Source organism: Harpegnathos saltator, unplaced genomic scaffold (assembly GCF_003227715.2).
Source record: "Harpegnathos saltator strain DR-91 unplaced genomic scaffold, Hsal_v8.6 scaffold639, whole genome shotgun sequence".
NCBI lineage: Eukaryota > Metazoa > Arthropoda > Insecta > Hymenoptera > Formicidae > Harpegnathos > Harpegnathos saltator.
In genome coordinates this window covers 898,999-920,562 of record NW_020230470.1, presented here as the reverse complement: position 1 = coordinate 920,562, position 21,564 = coordinate 898,999, and the positions used below count along the sequence as shown (strand labels likewise).

The window sequence follows — 21,564 nt, the reverse complement described above, 5'->3', positions numbered from 1 at the left end:
AAACGTTTCGGAAAAAAAATTCTTCTCTATATATGATGAAACCAGAAGGGTGTGCTATACTCGTGTGGTCTCGGAGCCAGGTAAAACCATTAAAGCAGAGATTTACCAAGAGCAATCGATATGTTTGAGCGACGCAATTGAGAAAAAAGGCCATTTACTGAACAAGGCAGCCGTAAAGTCATCCTACTGTATGACGATGCTAAACCGCATGCAACAGCAGAAGCCACAAAGGAAACCATCTTACACTTGAGCTGGGAAGTTCTCCCACACACTCCAGACTTGGCTCCATCATCATTGTCACTTGTTTTGTCTGATGCAACACGTACTGTCCGATACACATTTTCCGACACAGTTGACGACGTACAAAATTCATCGATGACTTTATAGACTCAAAGCCGGAAAAGGTTCTACCGTGATGAGATTCAGCAACCGCCTAATAAATGGCATAAGATCATCGATAACGGAGAATATTTCATCGATTGATCTTGTTCTGTTGATTTTTAATCTTCGTGATCTTTAATCTCGTGATTCGTTACTTTTTGTCTACTTTTCATGTTATTCTCTGATCCCGTGTCTGTAATTTCCTGATTTTTCGTAATTTTATTCTTTTTTCGTGAATATTTCCGTTATTAACAGCTAAGTGGTCAATTATGCAAATGATCTTCCATGGTAACGATATGTTACTTACTTGCTACATTGTGCGTAATTCGGCAAACTCGAAATGAATGATTCAGTATCAGCAATGTTACGCTAAGATGAAATTAACTGAGTGAAGATTAGATAAAATATGTAAATTCTTAACACCTTCTTCTGATTATATGTAGATGTAGAATCTCGATGCAATCTCAATGCCGTATGATACATGCAGTATTATTATGAATGTTTACAACGTAAGAATAAATGTCTCATATTATACACATAATAAACTCTCAATTATCTGTAATCGTCATTTTAGATAATTTTATGAAAATAATATTTTTTCAACCTGGAAAGTGAAACTGCAAGATGTGGATGAAGATAATATATATCTATCATATCTAGATCGAAAGATAAATTGATGCCAAAGATGATCATCTATATAATTTTATTCTAAATAAGAGAAAACAAGGAATATATGTCAAGGATATATATAGCATATATATAGCATCAAGGATATATATAGCATTGTTTGTTAAGTGATATTTCTTATTAATTTTTCTCGAATTCTCCCTAATTGCGCGGAACGCTGTTCTGAATCTTACGCGACACTATCCGACGAAATCGACGGTATATCAATTATTCGAAGCAGTTTACAAGCGATTTTTCTTCGCCGTCGGGCTACCGGCGGCACAACGGCGTTGTTCCCGGCGACGAAACAGCCAGTTGAGCGGAACACCATCCAGATTAACGAATTTCTTTAGCAGGTCTTTAATTTTTTCAGGATATGTCTCTCTCTCGCGCGTGAACGCGAGCGCGACCGTCCCGCCAGACTTCGCAAATCCTTTGGCCAAACAAGCGGCGAGGATCTGGCAGGTGCCATTTGCCATTGAAATCCCGCTGCCATTAGAGACGTCCGATCTAAATCCCAGTGGCATTTGCGCAGCGGATTGTCGTCTTATCCGAATGGCTCTTTCTCCTCTCCGAGGCCGGGCACGCCAGGGCCCGCGCCCGGCTTCTTCCCCGTTTTCTCCCTCGCGCATTGCGCTCCTGTTATTTCACTACTCGCCGTCCGGCCGATCGATGTGAAACTTCTCCTGGACCGTTTCTGCCGGCGAACGTTACCCTGTTAAGATCCGCAAAGCAAACAGCGGCCGGCAGATAAGAGTGTCCTTCGGGAGCCTGCCAGGGGATAACAGAGGGCTTTAAAAGGCTCGCGGCGTTCTCGCCTACGATATAGTGCCGTTGTGCCCCGAATTCGAAGCCGCCGTACGCTCGTCTGTAAATATTTTCGAAAATTCCCACCGAAGAGCATTCTCGATGGTGGAACGGTGGCCACCTTTGTCAGCAGGCGCAACTATTTCTTTTCTAACGAGTTACTCGGCGAGACTGTTGTTATTCTATTTTGCATCAAAGTTGCCGCCAATATCAATCTATAATCGTGATAATTTCAAATTGTATGATCTTATCAGATGATAAGAGAGGAAAATGATGAGGAGGGAAGAGATGGAAAAGATAAATATTGTTTTTTTATTATTACACGAATATATCTTATTATTACGATATTTATATTTTATTTTTATTTTTATTATCATACGGATATTTTGTAGCACTAATTAGAGAGTGCGTCGCACTTGTACACGCAGAAAAAAGTTCCGCAGTGACAATCAGAAATTTTCCGTCACACACGAAATTTGGTTACAGTAACGGAAAATTTTCTTTCGCAAACCGAAGAACCGTTCGCATCGACAACTGATCTCGATTGAAGGAAAATAAAATTTTCGGTCTCGAAAATATAGTCGTCGCGGCACAGTATTCGGCTAGTTTCTCAGAAGATGTGAAACTATATCGTGTATATCAGGAGAAATGAAATCTTAGTTACCGTGGCCGAAAAACATTCATTTGAAGAAGCGTCAAATGACGCTGCCAATGATGCGGTTTTTAACTCGTGCAAGCGTTCTCCCCCTCCACTTACGTGCACGGGACGCTATGTTTATCCATGTGAAGAACGAGACTTGTACCCTGAACAGCATTAATGTCCGGTTCAGATGACCGAATATATCTCTGAAACAACAGAAACCTTCTAACGGAATTTCTCTCGTGTTGCAACTGAATTATCAGTTGGTTCCCGCGGAATGGAAGGTTTCGGTTGTCGTAACTGAAATTCACTTACAAACTGGAAAAAACTGAGGTTCAGGTATCAACCGAACCGGTTTTCTGCACACATCGCTGTACATTTAATTCCGCGGATGCCTTACAATCGATGTGTCGATAGTTAAAAGTTTTCAGCCACTTGGCATTATTTCTGGCTTCAGCCTTTCTCACGATTGTTGATTAATCCAAAAAAAAGGGCAACGTATTCAAGGCAGAAAAATGACAGCTTAGAGTTTCGTATGCTTCAGTAAAGAAGATTACTCACCTACATGTAACATGCAGTCATCAGTTGTCAATTAATGATTTTTATCAATTTTGTACATTTACCTCTTGATTGTTCTCCTCCTTAACGTTCTTATTCTTTTAAACTGCTGATTTCGTGTTAAGCGTAATCCTCTTTACTGACATATACGAAATGTCAAGCTGCAACAATATCACTTTCTCTTTGAATGCGTCCGCTCTCTCATGATTCAACAATCATGAGAAGCACAAGCCTGGGAACGATGTGAGGCTGGCCGAAAACTCTTAAAAGCCATCAATCTACCGATGGTATAAGGAATTAAATGTATAGTGATCAGCATAACAACCTTAACCTTTTGTGCAACCAGGATTTCTTAGTTGTACGTGATATTGATTTATTATTGACTATTCAAAGTAGAAGGAACGATCCCGTCAAAGCGGCATTTGTCAGTTGCAGTACGTAACTTTACGTTATCATCCAGAGAGAAATTCGTACGATTAGAAAATAGTGGGAGATAAACTTGCATTGAAAATTCAAGCTGTCACGTCGGTCTGTATTCGACCGGAACGGTCGATTGCAACGCAATTCGTATGTCAACGAGGAATGATTCGTCGAAAGGCACAACGGAGAACCCAGCCAGAAACAAAATCGCAACTCGCAAGCGTCATAAGTTCATAGCGATTAGGTAAATACGGCTACCGTAAATATCGCGCGCGTGACCACAAGAACTGTGTCGACGTATCGATGAGGAACGCGAGCGAGAACCGCGCTAAGTGAGCTTTGACAGATTAACCCCATCTCCGGATGGCAGGGCGTGGTAAACTCGTCGTCGGAGAATTACTCCGCACAGAGACAGAACAAGTCAAACAACTCGAATGACTCTCGACAAATGAACGTTAGAGTTTGCCGGCTCTTGCCCCCCCCCTCCGCCCCCTCCCTCCCCCCCGCGGAAAGTAAATACAGCTTGGAAGTTATGTAGTTGATTTTGCCCAACAAAGCTGCCATTCGATTGCTCAACGTTGCTGCCAGCCGCACACGTGTCCGCCCTTTTCCCTTTTTTGCTCGCGCAGCTACGCGAAATGCTAATTTAGCCGCGTATCGCTCTCTCACTATTTGTCAAGTGCGCCGAAGGCCCCGTGGCAATCCGTGCGCGCACGCGCGTGTATTTCTCTTCGTGTGTGTATTTCTCCTGCCTTTTTTCCTCTTCTTGCGTGAGAGAATATTTTATAGCTTCTCGCGTGTTCGCGATTTCGTCGCTTTGCGTGCATTAGGTTACGCCGTCGACGCATCTACGAGCTGTGCTTGAAGCTGCGCGATTCGTCAGGGCTCGCGGAAAGTCGAGCTGAAAAGCTTGCCGGCTGCTCCCGCGATATCGATCTCCTGTGCATTATAGCGACTGCAAACTGAAGACTTGTAAATATGTATATATATATATATATATATATATACATACATATATGTATGAAAAAAAAAATTACATCGCTCGATAAACTCCACATACATGCATTGTTTCAGCGGAAACTTCGTCTCTTGGATTCAGCGAAACACGCAATCGTGGAAGTTTGGTAGTTGCGACGGGAATGTCATCGACTTGTTTTCTTGATATATATTTCTTTCAAGCGCATTCATATCTTGCTTTTGAATTTTTCATGAATTTAGACCAGTTGCCAAGGAAGCCATCCAATTTTTCTCCTCGGTGCTTGTGCATATTCAATTAATTTGTATAATCCGTGCAGCTCGCGAAATACGAACGTCGGCTTCGAAACGCCGCTGGGAAAGATTGGATCGGCGAATAATTTAACTCTTTATCAGTCCGCAGGACGACAGTACGCGATGTAGAAGTCGCGGTTAAACCGTCGCGAGATGTCGATGTTTGCACGCGTTCGTCGAGAGAGGTTCTCGGCAATCCATTGTCCAGCTCTGATGAACTTTCGCCGTAGCATCGTCCATACGGTGCCGTACGGTGGGTGAGAAGCGAAAAGAAGTCGCGTTCTCAGATGCTTCGGTCTCATGAACGATGCTTCGCTCCAGCGAGAGGAAAATAATCGACCGTTGACGCGAGTTTTGCGTGGTTTTGTTGGCAGGCATAATACGCACAATCACCGCGCTAATCAGTTAATTGCGTGATTTTCTACCCGCGGAGAAGCAGGATTAGATCGTCGACGAGAGACGCGTGAGAGAGAGAGAGAGAGAGAGAGAGAGAGAGAGAGAGAGAGAGAGAGAGAGAGGTGTGCGCCGCAATTTCGCAACGCGGGATAGGGAGGCGAATCACGCTATCCAGCTGGATCGTTAACGCACGTTTAGCGGGATTGGAGAGCATAGAGAGTGCGATCGTCGCTCCGCGCGCGCTTCTGCCGCACACTCGCGGACGATAGGAATGAAAACGAAACGTTTTATTATTATTTTATCGCTGTAACATGATATCATATAAATTTAAACGCCGATCGATTCGGTCCATTTATTTATTCGTGACATTTATCGATAAATGGAATACACGACATTCGGGAGCGGCGTAATAATTTTTTAACGTCCCATTTGATTCGTTATTTAACGAGAAGAAGTTAAGCGCGCTGCGCCCGGTCGGGTGAAATGTTAACGCGATGCGACAAATTTCATTATTAAAACCGCGGCTCGCGTTGCGGCGTGCTGCGCACGAGGGCGAGGGGTAAGGGGATGGGGAGACGATGACGACGATGACGATGACGATGGAGGAGGAGGAGGAGCGATTTTGTATACAGCGCGTTTTATTTAACGGCCGACGCACGACGACGCAGTTTCGCTTTATCACACGCCCACGTGTGCATAATGGCGCCCTTCAAGATCAATCTTCCTCTCACCTGTCCGTGGTATTAGAAATACCGGATCGTTGTTCTCCACGGCTCCGCGCGTCCCCTTGTTTTGTTCGCGGGGCGATCCGCCGTACGCGCGTGTGTGTGTGTGTGCGTGTGTGTGTGTGTGTGAGTGCGCGAGCGGTCGCTCCCTACCACTCTTAGATTTTTACTCTCGACTTTCTCATTTTCGCGGAGGCGATGATGCGAAAGCCTCGTGTGTCTCGCGATGATTATTCGGAGTGATCGAGGGAGGTTCCCCCGGGTGGTGCAAACTCGACCGTAAGAGATTGCTCGGCCTCTATATCTTCCAGCGCGGTCCTCCAACCTCTCGCCCGTTATCCGCGAATCTTCTTTTTGTCTGGGCTCCTGGTCGCTGTCCGCTTTTCTGCCGCGCCAGTCAGTCAATCGGGAAATTTATTCGCCGCCGCGATACGCCCTCCGAGCAAAGGTAACGGCTCGGACGCAAAAACGCATCGTCGCTCTCGCATCGTGCGAAGTTACAAGCCGAGGTGATGTCTCGTTTACGATCGAGCTGGGAATCCTCCGAATTAACGGTCGCGCGATGCGCGATGCGATCCTCGCAAGTCTCTTTCTCGCGTTCCTTCGTATGTCACACGCTATATGTCCACGCTGTATTTAATTTGGATCCTTCCTTCTCCTTCTCGTTTTTTATTCTCGCTCTGTGTAATCTGAAAGTTACGTGCAAATGATATATATATATATATATTTTTTTTTTAAGTTTGATCATTAGCATTGATTATTAGTTCCAATTATTTTTTACACCAAAACGCGCGTTGTCTAGAGATGTAATCAAATATTTATAAATTAAAATTTAGTTATTAAATTTACATCTCACGATCGATCTTATGTCATGTTCATAACATTTTTGTGTCATGTCGATTTTTTAGAAACAAAAGTTTCTTTTTTTTGGAAACAAGAAGAGTTCGAAACGAAATAAGATACGTATATTTCGTACAAAAATAGAATAGAATAGATATATTCACGCTGTATTTAATTTGGATCTTTCGTTCTCTCTCGTTTTTCAGTCTCCTTCTGTATAACTTGAAAGTTACGTGCAAATGATATATTTATATTTTTAGAGTTTTATTGTTTGTCTTCCAACTGTTCGGCGCGTAATCGTGACTTTGAAAATTAAGAATTATCAGTTCCTGTTTTTTTCTTTACACCAAAGCGCGTGTCATCTAGAGATACAATCACATATTTATAAATGAATTAAAATTTAACCATTAAATTTACATCTCACGATCGATCTTATGTTATGTTCATAACATTTTTATATCGCTTCGTTTTTTCTCAAAAGCAAGGAGAGTTTAGAAATTAAGACGCTTCATAGAAAAATAGAACGAGAGAAGGCCCCTAAAGTTATTCAACGATCGCAATATCTTCGCTAATGGAAAAAAACAAGCTCGTTCTTCTGACAATCCCGGTCGTTTGAAAACGCTCGTGGCGAGGCATTCACGGTTAATACGACGGCTGCGAACCTGACAAATCGACGATGAACGATTGCGGAGAATAATACGCGCTATTCGTGACTGCAACGCGTGCGTTCACGCTAATATAACGGCGCATTTGGTCGCGATTGTTCCTTGCCATAACACTACTCGGCGCCGAAACAAAATATGCGACAAAGCGACCGAAGATTCTCATTCGGCCGTTCAACCGAGCGTCTCTGATTTGATCGGTCGCGGCGGAGGGGGGCGAACTCGCATTGAGACAGGTCAGTCCGCCGTGAAAATCGGATGTGCCACCCCTGATATACCCCGCGGGGGATGGAAAATCCAGTTATAACACCGGGCATTGCGCCGTGTACTTTTGAGCCGCGGTTAGTTTTGAATAATACTCGTCACTCTGGCGTGATGGCTACTCTCATTCAATTTAGATGTATACGTCGCTACACGCTGACGTACTGTTGTTAAATACGCGGAGCTTTAACATCGCGCCGTGTTTCAGAAGCTTAATTAAAAGCGTAAAAAAAGAGAGAGAGAGAGAGAGAGAAAAGGAGGGAGAGAGAGAGAGAGAGAGAGAGAGAGAGAGAGAGAGAGAGAACGATGGCCAGTTCGCTCCCTCGTTAAAACTGAGCTGTCAGAAAATGTTAAATTTTCACGGGAATATCGGGGAATGTGCGCGGAATATAAGAACACGGGCGCGTATCTCGCGAATTCATAAGCCGCGCGTGATATTAACGCGAGGTCGGCGAATCGGCTTCTTCCTTTTTTCTTCCTCTCTTTCTTCCCGCTCCCCTTCCTCTCCCTTTGTTTCTTTTCTTTTCTCTCTCGCGTTCCTCCCCGGTCGTTCTCCGACCGTACGCCGCGTTCCGCGCGGCGAATCATTTTCGCCGCTTATAACTTCGTTGCTTGTCATTCAGTATCTCGCTGAACAGCCACGCGGCCGGAACTAACCGCGTTACCCACCTTTATTTGGTGTTTGCACGCGGAACTTTGTTCATCGCCTCATTTACACGGTAACCAAGGGTACCGTGGCTGGCTTTACTCTGGCTTTGCCCTTCTCCGCCTGTCCCCTCCCCCCTCCCTTCCCCCCACGCTCTCTCGTTCACTGCTCGTCGTCCCTGCGTCTGTGTCATGGTCCTCCCGTCTTTTTCCTCCCGTGCGCTTTTGTCTCCTTTATTCGGCAGTTTCTGTACCGCGCGCGCACTCGCCGCTCCTCGTCTCCGCGAGGCAGCGGGGGAGGGGAATATTAGCCGCGGGCGCAGTAGCATTAAAGGGGAACAGTTAAATTAATAATTCTGAAATTGCTGGGAAAGAGAGGCAGAAATGTCACTCGTGTCTCTTTGCGCAGTTGCAGTTTTCCAGCTGGCGAGCGAATGGAAATCTGAGCCGCGCGCGCGGCCGCTTTCTTTCAAAAAATCGATCCGCCGTCTCGGCTGAATGAATTCGATCGCGAGTCACACGATCGTACCGTGCGAGCCGGTGTTACCGTAATCTCGTCGCGTAATCGAATATCCGGCTGTAACACCGATCCGTATGCATCCGATCGTAAGAATGCCGCATTTGCAGATCTCGGTGAATAACAAAACGCGCATCAGAATGACGTTCTCACGCGAGCCGCAGCATCTTCTCTCAAACGTTCCCTGTACTACATTTTGACGAAATTGAGAAATCAGTCTCGTTAAAAGCTCGTTGTCGCTGCCTGCGAAATGCCTGCAACACCTTTTAACGCGGTCGTCTCTTTCATCGCATGTGTCGATCATTACGGCGGTAAAAAGATACCGCAGCCTCGCTGATTTAATTTTTTCATTAACGCGCTCCCGCGCAAAGTACGATGCGCCGGCGCGATTGGCCGTCGATTGCTGTAATTTTCACGCGTCGATCCAATGGGAAACGAGATTATTTCGGACACCTCGCGGCGGCGGCGGCCGGGGGGGATTTTGGCGGCAGTCGTAATTATGGGGCCCCGTATTTCGAAACGGGGCCTCTCTCGCGGCCGTACGGCGACGGGGCTTGTTATTGGTACCGTAAACAACATGATTATCTTCTTCACCGCGCGGTGAAACCCGCCGAAAAAGATTCTATTAATATTTATGACGATCCGTGAGCGCGCGCGCGCGATTCGCTTCGACACCCTACGGAGAGGTCGGGCTTTGCCGAATTATGCGAGCGGATGAGTTATAGGCTGCGGCTGCATCCGCGCGCGATCGTTTCCTACGTTCTCATTACCGTCCGAACGCATCCGCTACACTCGTAAATGAATGATGAAGACGAATGAGGAGCGCATTTATCAATTTCGCGAGCGTCGTCGCGTGGCTCGTGCCGCGCAAGTCCTGTTGGACAAATCACTTTTGGACAGACACGGTCGAAGGTGTCGCGCCGCCGAAAATGTTCGTAGCTCTCCGACGAGAAAGAGGGGGCAGAGAAAGAGAGAAGGAGAAAGCACGGATTCGCTGTTGCAATTTCGACGCAATTATTCCGCGACACGCGTTCTCCTTACCGCCGGTAATCGCCGGTTAATCGAGGGCATCGCCGGCGAGAACGAGCGAGAACGGGCGAATGATTGAACAACTGCAAATCGCGAGGCGCGAATTAATCGTAAAACTGCAGCGGCGTCGCCGTCGTCGTCGGGTCGTATTGTGAAAAATGTTGGCCCGTTGGTGAATCCCGAACGCGCGCGATTTTAATGCTCCCGCGCACGCGATACGATTTCGAGGCGCTAATGGGAGGCGAATCGACATGATTTCACGCAAGGATTTCACGCGAATGCGAAATTTATTCGCGGCGAAATGCAATGTCGCGTCGGGCGATTCCCGCCCTGCGGGCGCGAGCTCGCCGGCGCGTTTCTCTTTAATGATATTTAATAATGCCCGCGCGCGTCACCCGAAAACATCACCGCGAGGAAGAAACGGAAAAGAAAAATGGCGCCTTCGCATCGGGGTCAGCAGCGCGCATCGCGCATTCATTCAGAACGTTCCATCACGGAACGAGCTGTTTTTTTATTGCCCCGAGAAATCGCGCCGCGTACGCGCGGCGGATTCGACGGTGATATTTTATTTCGACGTGTCGTACAATATTTTTTTTATATCTGTCGCTGGATTTATACGATAAACAGGATCCAATAATCTGCCGGGATGGATAGCCCCAAAACTCGATGTTATTGATACGACGGCACGTTTTATTCGCGTATACATATTTATTTGTTATAAATTTTAAAACGACGATGTTTACACGGCAGTCGTATTTATTTCTGACGTGTGTACATCCGCGCGCACGCGCGCTTTTATGCGCTCACACAAAGCCGTTCGGATTTATTTCTGCGGATAAATACGCGTTGCAGGTGAATTAAACGGTATCTGATTTTCCGGATAATTAGACCACCGTTAAATTATTAAACAGCATCCGCGCGCCGGATGCGTTCCCTTCAACCGGCCGCGACTAAAATGTTAATGGCGCAGGAAATCGAGTTTATCATTTCGTAAGGTAATACCGTCCCCCGAATCGAACGCTAGACAAATTGAAGAACGTGCGTGTTAATTACGTGCCACTCCGTTAGGATTTACCGAGGACACTGTCATCACATTTTCACGCTACGAGCTAAGTCCCGTAAAAATAGAGGGACATTAAATTCCCTCCAGCGACGAATTCCGGGTTAACATTCTCGGAACGGTCGCTCTAACGAGCTCCGCGATGATAAAAGTGAAAGGCGCGTGTGCAACTCGGTTTCGAGTCTTGCGGCGTGCTCGCGGTTTCTTTGTCGCGAAAGGGGTTGAAGAAATTGGCAGGACGGAAGAGGGGCAAGGAGGAAGGAAGAAAGGAAGGAAGAGGCGAAACGACGGAGAGATGCCGGCGCAACGCGATATTTCGCTATCTCCGAGGCGCCTTCTCAACATGTTAATTGTATATTTGAGGTGAGGCGATAAACAAGGGCCTCGTCGGTAGCTCGTTCTTGCCGCGGAGAGTCTTCATTACCAGCAGTAATATATAACCGCAGCCCCGCGGGGGCATTCTCGATTCGCGGAGCGAGTTACGAAGTGCCGAGCACGTACCGGGTGACCTGAAAAATCGGCAATTTTCAGCCGGTCGAGTGGAACGCACGATCGTTAACTGCGCCGATGCCTCGCGCGATGAATAACTTTTTTGCGCTCGAGTTCTCTGCCGTGAACTCGCACGGCCATCTTGATTTCGAGGACCGAGCGTTCCTCTCGTTACCGAAGTGAACGCGACGACGATGTCTCGGCTTAGCAAGCCGAGGTTTTGCGAGGTCGCCGCGGCTAATCGTACCTGGGAATCTCGTACCTGGGCTGTTCATCGTGCCTCGCAGCCTCCTCCTGAATGAGAATTCTCGCGGAAAGAAAGCGAAATCGCATGTGATCTCGGCCATTGGTTTTGAAGACGGTCCCTCGAATATACAGGATGCGTCAGCTTCTCCGTACTTCTTCTTATCTGCGGGTTCGTTGGCAAATTTTAAGCCACTTTTTCTCAATAAGAATATCGAAATAACACGATTCTTTCATTACAAGTGTACGGAGGTGTAGACGTTTGTGCATAACGGTGCGTATATACGGGATGTGCCAGTTTCTCCGTATCTTCTTTCGTTTTTTAGATTTTTTTTACGAACTTTAAATCGTCATCTCTCAACGAAAATATCAGGAAATGACACGGTTTTTATTATAAATTTATGAAAATGCAAATATTTTTATATAACCGTTCATATGTACAGGGTGTCTGGGATTTTTCGGAAACGAAAAATTGTGAAAATTAGTCAGATCAATCTGAGAAGAAAAGTCAAGTACCATTTTGCAAAAATCGCAATAGTTATTGAGTTATTAATGCTTGAAAATGACCACATCTGGAGGCTCTTTCAATTGACAACCTGAAAATTTGTGTACTTATTTATCTTATTTACTTACTTACGAAATGGTAAGGGACTTTTTTATTCAAAATTACTTAATTACCATTTACCATTTTGCCATTTACAATTTACCATTTTGCAAATAAATACGCAAATATTCAAGTTATCGATTAAAAGAGTCTCTGAATGTGGTCATTTTCAATTATTAATAACTATTGCAATTTTTGCAAAATGGTACTTGACTTTTCTTCTCAGTTTGATCTGATTAATCTATACAATTTTTCCTTTCCGAAAAGTCCCTGGACACCCTGTATATATTTTTCTGTAGATCGTTTTTAGGAATTTTAGAAACCGTCATCTCTTAACAAAAATATTAGGAAATAACACAATTTTTATTATAAATTTATGAGAATGCAGATATTTTTATATAACCGCTTATATATATATATATATATATATATATACATATATCGATAACAAAGTTAACAAAACTCGTGTTTAAACGAAATTGTAAAGTATTTTAGTTCTAAGATTGCTTGCGAAACCGTTGGAAGTCAAATATCAGAAGGTCGCAGGAGAAGATAGCATTGAATTAAACTCTTGCTTCGGGATACGAAGCAAGAGTTCTCATCAGGGAAACGCAAAGAGACAGTGCGGTAGCCCTGAAGGAGTATGCCATACTCGTGGATCTTGATTGAACTGCCGTTAAAAAAATATCAATTCCGAAGCGGTCAAAGAACGCACGAGAGCATGCACGAGAGTGTTCCGTGGGACATCCTGTATACACGTGTGTACCAATCGGCCTTCGGGTCCTGACCGGTGCGAACCGGTTTCTTCAGCTCGATTTTCGACACGAGCTCCGAGCCGTGCCGCCCCCTTCAACCCTCTCGGACTCTTCCGCCAGGGTTTCTTGCGCATCATCATTTTTGTCCCCTCGTTGGAGAAAGAGAACGAGGCTTTATTCAAGACACGACGTGGCAGATAGCGACGGCACGCCCTCCTGGTGTCAGATTTTATTTATCTCACGGCGGCTTTTTGTTTCGCGCTAAATACTCCGGCGTTTAAGAAGACGGCCTTCCCCGATTTATGGCCGCCGCCGTCGCCGCCGCCTCGAGTTCAACTTCTTGCTCCTTTTCATCTTTCTCGAGTCTTCGCGCGAATTCACGCGGGCTCTTCGAGGATACTCATCTCGCAACTCCATCCGTCAACGGCTTCCTGATTCCTCCGGAGGACATACCGAGTATTTGTTTGATTCAAGTTGTGCCGTCTTTGAAACGATGACAGTGCGACGTGTGACTCGTAAAAACGTAGGGTGGAAAATTCGAAACGATCGGTTGTTAATTACGAACCTCATTCCTTTCTCTTCCAGATAAACATGGAAGCGGTGACCTCGACCGACTACGATTCCACGAACCTCAGCAGGAATTTCAATCAGGTCGGCTTCAACACGTACAATTATTCGCAGTTCGAGGAGAAGTACAAGCCGCGGCAGATCTTCAAGTACGGCGACGAGTATCTCGAGTACGGCCACAACTCGGTCAGGCTCGACGCCAACGAGCGATTCGGCCGGTCTCAATCCAAGTATCAGGACGGTGCGAGGCTCAGCGATCAGCGATACTCGCGGAGTCACTCTCAGCCTGAACGGCAGCACCACCTCGCGCAAGAGACACGTTCCAAGTCCCAGGACTCGCGCGAGCTCACGTTCTACCAGATTGACCCGCCGCTGAAATCGGACAACTCGCGGCAACCGCACGACAAGTCGCACCAGAAGCTGAAGAAGGAGCTGACCTTCTACGAGATCGATGGGCCGCCGCCGCCCATCTCGCAAGAGAGGAGAGAGAACGTTGAGATGTGCAAGGAGCGCGGCGACAAAGCGACCAAGTCCCATGTCGGCGCTCAGGAGAGGTCGCAAACCTCCAAGCACGGCAGGCAAAGTCACCAAGAGCTGAAGGCGAGCGCGCCGCCGGACTGCCAGCTCAACCGGTCGCAGTCCGATCTCACGGAGTGTCAGCTGCCGAATTACTACGGCCACCGCAATAATCCGTACATCGATCCGCCCAAGTACCGACACTTCGACAGGCCGCCACGCTATCAGGAGACGCCGCCGAGATCGGAACCGCCGCCCAAGTATCACGCCGACCCGCCCAAGTACACCGAGGTGTCGGCCAGACGGCAAGATGACTTTAAGAGGATCCAGGTAAGCCCGTGAGAGTAGGAAATTCTCCGTCCGCGTGCCTTTGTAACTTGAACGACGTCGGTGCGCGCGCGGGATACTCGGAGGTCTCGTCGACCTCCGCGACGCGCCGCGACGTCAAACGAGATCTCGGCGATCTGGGGATCGCCTGCTGTAACTTTACGTCATGCAGCCGGGAGACCGTTTGAGAAATTAGCGTCCGAAGACTCATTAGAGCGTGGCGTTATGCGATATAACACTTCGGCGCGCGGCCGCATTCGTCGCGGGGAAAGGCTCTGGCTGGCCGAGGGACGCTGAAAGCTAACGTTATTGGCAGAAAATTCAGCTAGATACGCGTTGGCAGCGATGTCGGTTGCAAAGATATCGCGATTATTACAATAATTTTCCTACTAACTAACTCGACTCGTTGGCATTTCTTCTTGTGTGCGTTGATAAAAGCATATTTTCGTGTATCTCCGGCATCGACCTCGAGGGCTCGCTCGAGGCCCGTTTACACCAGCAATAACGTGCGTTTGTTTTAGCGGTATCGGCAGATGGTTATCGACAGATCAAGAAGAAGTGACTTGAAATTGCCAAGAACAATTATTTCCAATAGATTAGCGAGACAAATTGATTGTATTTTGCAATTAACTTTGTTACTTTGGGGTAGCACAAGGGGGAGCAAGGAGCGAGTGTTTTGATCTTTGTGTAAGTTGCTTCTTCCAATGATGTGTGTTGACTCGTCTCGTTCGGCGATCTGAAACGAAGAATGTTGAAAACAAATGTTATCAGCGGAGCGTTTGAAACAAACGCGTTGGCAGCGCTCTGTAAATAGTTTTCCTAACTTTGTCCTCGACATCTGTGTTTTCCAAACGTTGTTGGATGTTTTGTCACAAACATTTAGTGAATCATTCTCCGAAGAAGATAGTTTTGCTGGAAACATTTTTAACTTTTATTTGCAACTTTTCGTTACTTACATCGTCATCGCTATTTCCTCGCTGTAAATTAACCTTCAGAGGCCGTACTTGAGGAGACGAATATCCTCCTTTTGTATATAAACTTATAAATTTTCTTCGTACGACTCTTGTAATATTACAATTATTAGTGATCAATATTTCTTTTTACAACTGTAAAGGTTATCCGCAATTAATCTATAATTTGAGACACTTATGATTTAATTACGAAAAAGCTTTATTGTGCAAAGGTTACAAAAAGCCTTCAAAGTGACAAAGCCGCTCTGATAGGAAAAGTGCTGATGCAAAATATAACCAAAGAAAAAAAGTTGCAGCGCGCCTTAGCGCGTACGGGGCAATCAAGTCGAATTTCTCCCGCAAGAAAGAAAAAGAAAAGACAGAGAGAAAGAAGAAAGAGAAGAAAAGAGAACAGTCCGGGAGAGCGGGATTAAAGTTCGCGTTCGTCGTTCTCCCTCCCCCCCCCCGATCGCGCTCCGTCATTATTATTCCGTCCTCGCGGCGGCTCACGTGGCGGCGGCCGGCGGTATCCGGCATGTTAACGGTGGAGCGCGTATGAATCGTAGTACTACACGCCGTCTACTATGTCGCGTTATCATTCGGCAGGAGGAGAAGGGCAGACGACAAGGTGGCAGCGGGGGCGGTGGAATCAGCAGCAGCAGCGGCGGCGGCGGCGGTGGCGGTGGCGGTGGCGGCGGTGGCGGTGGCGGCAGTGGCGGCGGTGGAGGCGGCGATAATTCCGGATCAGGAAGGGGGAACCCCGGCACTCATGGCGCCGAGACGCCCTCTAATCTGGCCAGTATCACGCCAACCGCGCGAGAAGCAACACGCGCTGTGGCCACGCGACAACGATTCTCCTATAAGACGTGTAATCTGAGCGGCAGCAACAACAACAACAACAACGACAGCAGTAAAGAGAACCTGTTGCAGGAGGCCGGCGATGAGTGCGACGCGTCGTTGCCCTCGAGTCGATGTCACATCGAGTCGCTGAAGAGTCATCATCATCATCATTATCATCAACAGGCGCAGCATCAGATCCAGCGCGGGATCAGTGGTGGCAGCGTCAGCGGCAGCTCCGGTGTCGCCGGTAATGTCTTCTTGGACGGCGGTGGGTCGTGCGGCGAGGTAACGGTGTGCGACAAGTACAAGGTCACAGGGTCAGAGCTGAATCGGGCCGGCAGCGACGCGGCTCAAGGTCGCCTCAGCGACAGATCCATGCTGAAGATCGAGAAGCTCTCGGGAAAGGTCGCTCTGCACGTTGGTGGCGGCGGCGGCGGCGGCGGCGGAGGCAGTGGCGGAGGCAGTGGCGGTGGCGGTGGCGGCGGTGGTGGCGGCGGCGGTGGCGGATGCGGCAGCAGTGGTGGCGTTGAGGCAACGGTGGGCAAGTGCGGCGCGGAGAGAATGAAGTCGACGCAGGAGGCCGGTTACAACAAGCACGAGCCGCTTGTGGTCGGCAAGGCCAAGGGCCATGATGTTGGCCACGGGTACAAGGTCGAGAACCTGCGCTACTACGGCGAGCTCAAGGGCTACGCCGATTTCAAGTCTTATGGTACCGTGGACAAGCAACCGGCGGCGGTGCTGGTGTCCGCTCACGAGAAGTCACATCTTCTCCACGCGCCCTCGTGTGACAAGGGTGACAAGTGTCACGGCAAGGTCCCGACCGCGTCGGCGATCGCGCAGGGTTACGCTCTCGCCAAGGTCGGCCAGCAGCAGCCGGAGAAGGCCCACCACAGCGATCACTATTATCATCGATCGTCGCACTCGAAGCCGCCGAACGCCTACCAGGTGTATCAGGAGACCAAGTATTCGTACAACGTGAGCGGGGTGCCTGGGACGCCGGCGCAGGCCAGCGCAGCCGCAGCCTTCTTCGCAAGGTCAGTTTAGTCAACCTATACCTGCGTGTCCCTATAGCTACGCGGCGATAGCGCGTGTACGATAACGCGTGTGACGCACCTGCTGTGTCGCGCGACTGACGCCAGTGTCCTAGTTACGAGCGTCGTGATACGTGATACGTCGACCGCTCTCTTCCGGCATCATCATTAATCTCGGTGGGATCCTTTGTCCTGTGAAATTACGGGATATGAGGATTACGTTTGATTTCACGAGGAAGAATCGTGGAGAATCGTGTCCACCTGCCAGTCGTTAATTCTCTCAGCTTCGCGGCTCTCGGAACGTTTCAACGACTCGTTTCTCTACTGAAGCTCGCAGTGAAATTAGGATTGTACAGGAAATTAGGATGGTACATTACATTACGATATGTAAAACATGAAACAAATATGAATATTATTAATAACCAATGAATCATACGATAAAAAATACTTTCTTTAATATTTCATACTTTATTGATCACACATGAGCCACACACGCACGCACGCACGCACGCACACACGCACGCACGCACGCACACATACATACTTCAAAGAGGAATAATTCGCGGGAATAATTTCATTTTTCGCATTTCGTTATTTTTATCTTTCGCGGTGATTTCGCTTTAAATTATATTAAATCGTATTAAATTATATTAAATTATACCCATATATTGAATTATATATTGAATATTATGCTTTCCTCTCACTTTTCACATCTTATAAAATATCGAATATTACGCCCGTGGATCGTAGCACGCGCGTGTTTATCTAATTTCGATATCGCTTTAGAGATTTTCGAAATTACGAAACTTTCCAAAATGTGCACCTGCTGCCCATTACACATGTTTGTTTAATTTTAGTAATTTTTTAACATTTCGCGCCGTTTCGCGATATCGCTTACGATGTGTATCCGTGATTACTTCTTAGCAAATAAGAACGGAAAGGCGACTGTTTCGCATTAAGACAATTTGAACGCGCGAGAGTTTAGCGCTGTAATTACATGATTTTTATTTGTTCGTGGAAATTTATATTCTCGTTTGATATGTCCCCGGCGAAGCGACCAATTTACAGGATCACGAATGCGTGTATACATCTCGTATTCCGTTAGCACGTATCTAGTGAGTAAACGTAAAAATCGAGCGCCCGGCATTTTTCATCGTTAGTTATCAAGCAGGTCTGCTTCTTGGAGCGTGAACGCAATCGAAGCAATGCTCGCGATAGCAAAGGTATTATTTATTACGCGAATCGATAGCTTGCTTGTTCGAGAGAAATCTATTAATTCTAAACTGCCTCTTTTTCTCTCTCTCTCTCTCTCTCTCTCTCTCTCTCTCTTCCGAGCTGGCATGAAATTTCATTTCAATCGACGTAAGGTCCGCTGAGCGCGCTCCGCCAAGCGACAGAGCGAAATCCGGACAGGTGCGATTTAGCAGAGCCGCGCGGACTCTCAGACGTCAGCGCGCGTACAACGCGACGACACCACATCAAACGAGCATAAAAACTCGTTACTTTGTACCTCGGCCCGTTCTCCCATTCATCCGGAGCAATGAGTTTTCCGTGTTTTAACGCGGATAATCACGTGCCTCCTTCCTTGTGCGAGCGCAGCCGGCCGCGGAAATAATACGCGGCTTTAAGCCCGTGCGCCTCCTTCGTCCCGCGAGTGGGTGATAGGTATGAAAGCTCGATTCTCTCCCCGAGCTGTTGGACTTATAAAGCGCATTTTCATCGCCCCCCTCCCCCAACCACCCCCCTCCCCGCGCGCGCGCAGGCACACAGGCACACGCGACCATCCTTGCCGGTTAGGTCGCTTCTGGAGCTTTGATCTCGGCCCGCCGTATTTTCAACGTCCCTCTACGCGCAAAACTTGCGTGCGAGCGCACGAGCGAGCACATGCGAGTAAATCGCATGTGGTTTGCGCACGAGGAGAGCGCTCTCTCTCTCTCTCTCTCTCTTTCCCCCTCCCTCCCTTTCTCTCTCTCTCTCTCTCTCTCTCTCTCTCTCTCTCTAAGGCTCCCGCAACCACAGCCATCTTTTCCCCTTAACCTTAGGCGCGACCTCAGCCCTTTAATAACCTTGCTCATAGCTCGTGGATATTGTAAAGCACAATGGCATTCTTGGGGCCGCCCGCTCGTACTCCCGTCTCCGTCTTTACCCACCTCCGTCTCCCCGCCTTTCGCGTCTCTCTTTGTCTATTCTCCACCTCTTTTCTCTCGCTCGCTCTCTCTCTCTCCCCCCGCAGAAATCGCCCTCGCTCGCCTTCTCCACTTTTGTGTGTGAACGCACGCGTATCGCGCGAATCCGTGTGAGTTATTAGCGGCGACTAATTACGAAGTACGCTTAATAACGACGTATGTGGAATCGAAAGTTTTTTCGGACTCGATTCTGGGGCGGGAGAGCGGAGGGGAGAGGCGAGAAGAACGCTCGAGGGGGTGGTCCGGCGGGGACTACGAACCGCTCTGGCAAATTATTCAAAGCGAATAGGACTGTTATTATCCGGATGCTCGGCCATCCATGCATGTAATAAGCGCCGTGCGTTTTCAAAGCGAGCGCGATCGCGCGCGCGGCGGCTTTAGGCTTACGCGAGTTTTAATAGCGTTGTCGCACGGGCACAGAGCACGATGACGTGGCCGATGATCGCGCTATTCAGGCTGCAATCGGACACGGTCATATTCGACAGCGAGACGCACAGATCCGCCCTTTTAGCTCTCGCTCCAATCGCGCGCGCGCGCGCGCGCGTAATTGCTTCGCGCCGACAACGAGAGCGTGTCGCGCGCGTTTCTGCTCTTTTCGGGAGAAACACACACAGCTGATATCCAGCCGCGAATTCCGGATATTTATCCGGGAATTCTGCCGGGAACGTTGGTGGGAGGGGGGGGGAGGGCGAGGACAGAGGAGAGAGGAGCGTTGCTATTCAGCTAACGAACAGCGCGGCGTAACTTCGTGTTTCCCTCTCCCACTCGCGTATCTCCGTATCTCTTCTCTTTTCCCGATCGATTTGTCAATCTCCGGAAGTGAGGCTCCCTCGTGGCGTATTTTTAGAGTCGTCACGCGTCACCCTCTAAGATCGCTGTCGTAAATATTGCAGCGTCGCGCTACGCGCGCGGAATCGTGACGTATAGCGTGCGCTATTACAAGTCGGTTAGCTAACCCGTCATTAACGTATAATAGCGTATAGCGGCCGCCTGAACGATCGTGCCTCGGGTTCGAATGATTTCAATGCGCTCGTCTCGGGACAGTGGCGCCTGTCCTGCACGTACTGTCCTTTTCTCTCTCTCTCTCTCTCTCTCTCTCTCTCTCTCTCTCTCTCCCACCTGCGCCTCCTTCCTTTTGCTTCTTAACGATTCCTTAGAACCGGCGCCCGCAGTCTCGTAGGAAGTCGCCGTGCGACGGGAATTGAAATTAATCGCGCCTCATGCGTACATCGATAACATCCCACTTGACGCTTGTCCTTTCTTCTTCTTCTTTTTTTTTTCTTTTTTTTTTACAATGCTAATTAAACCACGAAATTAGCCGTCTTTATATTGTATTTGTATCGTCGGGATCTGAAACGCTCGTTTGTACTCCCACTTGGTATTCCGTTAGCGTCGAGCGTTAATTGCTATTTATGAATACATTAGCACTCCAAGTAGACGCGAATGTTAGCATCGGTGGAGCAATATTGCAGTTTACAAGCGACGATGCATGCTAATAGATCGCCTTTCACGAGTACTAATGAACGAGCCGAGAAAGAGAGGTGGATTGCTTTAATCCGCGTGGCGAGAGACGACACGGCCGCAGTCGCGCGCGAATGTGTGTACGACACTCGAGTGTGGAGTTAATAGCGTCCATCGGGAACACGCGTCGCATCGTGTTTATCGTAATCGGCAGTTTTACAAAGGACACCCAGGCGTCCCTGAATGCTCACCTGTTCGGCGACTGCGACTGTCGGGATTTCTCTTCGCGCAGCAACGTATCGGTATCATCGCGAGAACGAGTTCGGCGACACGTTTAGAATGGTCGTGTGCCGTCGGATCGACGGATATCGTTCAACTCGAAGGCGGCAAAGTTCGCCGGTTTACTCCGCGTTTTTTACTCGATTCGCCGAGAATCGCTCGGCCGTTTCGTCTTAACCGTCTCTTCGTCGCCTGCCGGATGTGTGCAAATCCGTTTTGCGACTTTTGCGTGCGAAGATTTGCCAAGAGCGGTTGCTCTCTCTCTCTCTCTCTCGCTCTTTGTCTTTTTTTTTCCTAAATTTCCTCGCGCGGTAAAACTCCGATTTCCCGATGGGTTCCACCGGCGTTTGCTTCGCCAAAGTTGAAATTTCGAAACTTTCGAATCGATGTTGCCAGTCTGGGCTAACAGCAAATAAAATTGACCTAGGTTGCACATGCCA

At 48.0% G+C, this 21,564-nt stretch overlaps 2 protein-coding genes across 4 annotated transcripts in view; both read left to right on the top strand.

The window, feature by feature from the left end:
• LOC105182568 (uncharacterized) overlaps window positions 1–16,697 on the top strand; it is a 128,214-nt gene extending 111,517 nt beyond the window's left edge. The window contains exons 4-7 of the mRNA XM_025304691.1: window positions 13,553–14,380; window positions 15,934–16,002; window positions 16,192–16,584; window positions 16,686–16,697. Coding sequence (XP_025160476.1) covers window positions 13,553–14,380; window positions 15,934–16,002; window positions 16,192–16,584; window positions 16,686–16,697 — 1,302 coding nt within the window. The remainder of the gene's footprint in view (window positions 1–13,552; window positions 14,381–15,933; window positions 16,003–16,191; window positions 16,585–16,685) is intronic.
• The window catches only part of LOC105182554 (kinesin-like protein CG14535), a 344,856-nt gene continuing 339,965 nt past the window's right edge, over window positions 16,674–21,564 (top strand). For all 3 annotated transcript variants that reach the window (XR_003113829.1, XM_011140072.3, XM_025304682.1), the window contains exon 1: window positions 16,674–17,201. Coding sequence is in view for 2 of the 3 variants with exons in the window: in XM_011140072.3 (XP_011138374.2) it covers window positions 16,729–17,201 (473 nt within the window). In the remaining variant the exon portion in view is untranslated. The remainder of the gene's footprint in view (window positions 17,202–21,564) is intronic.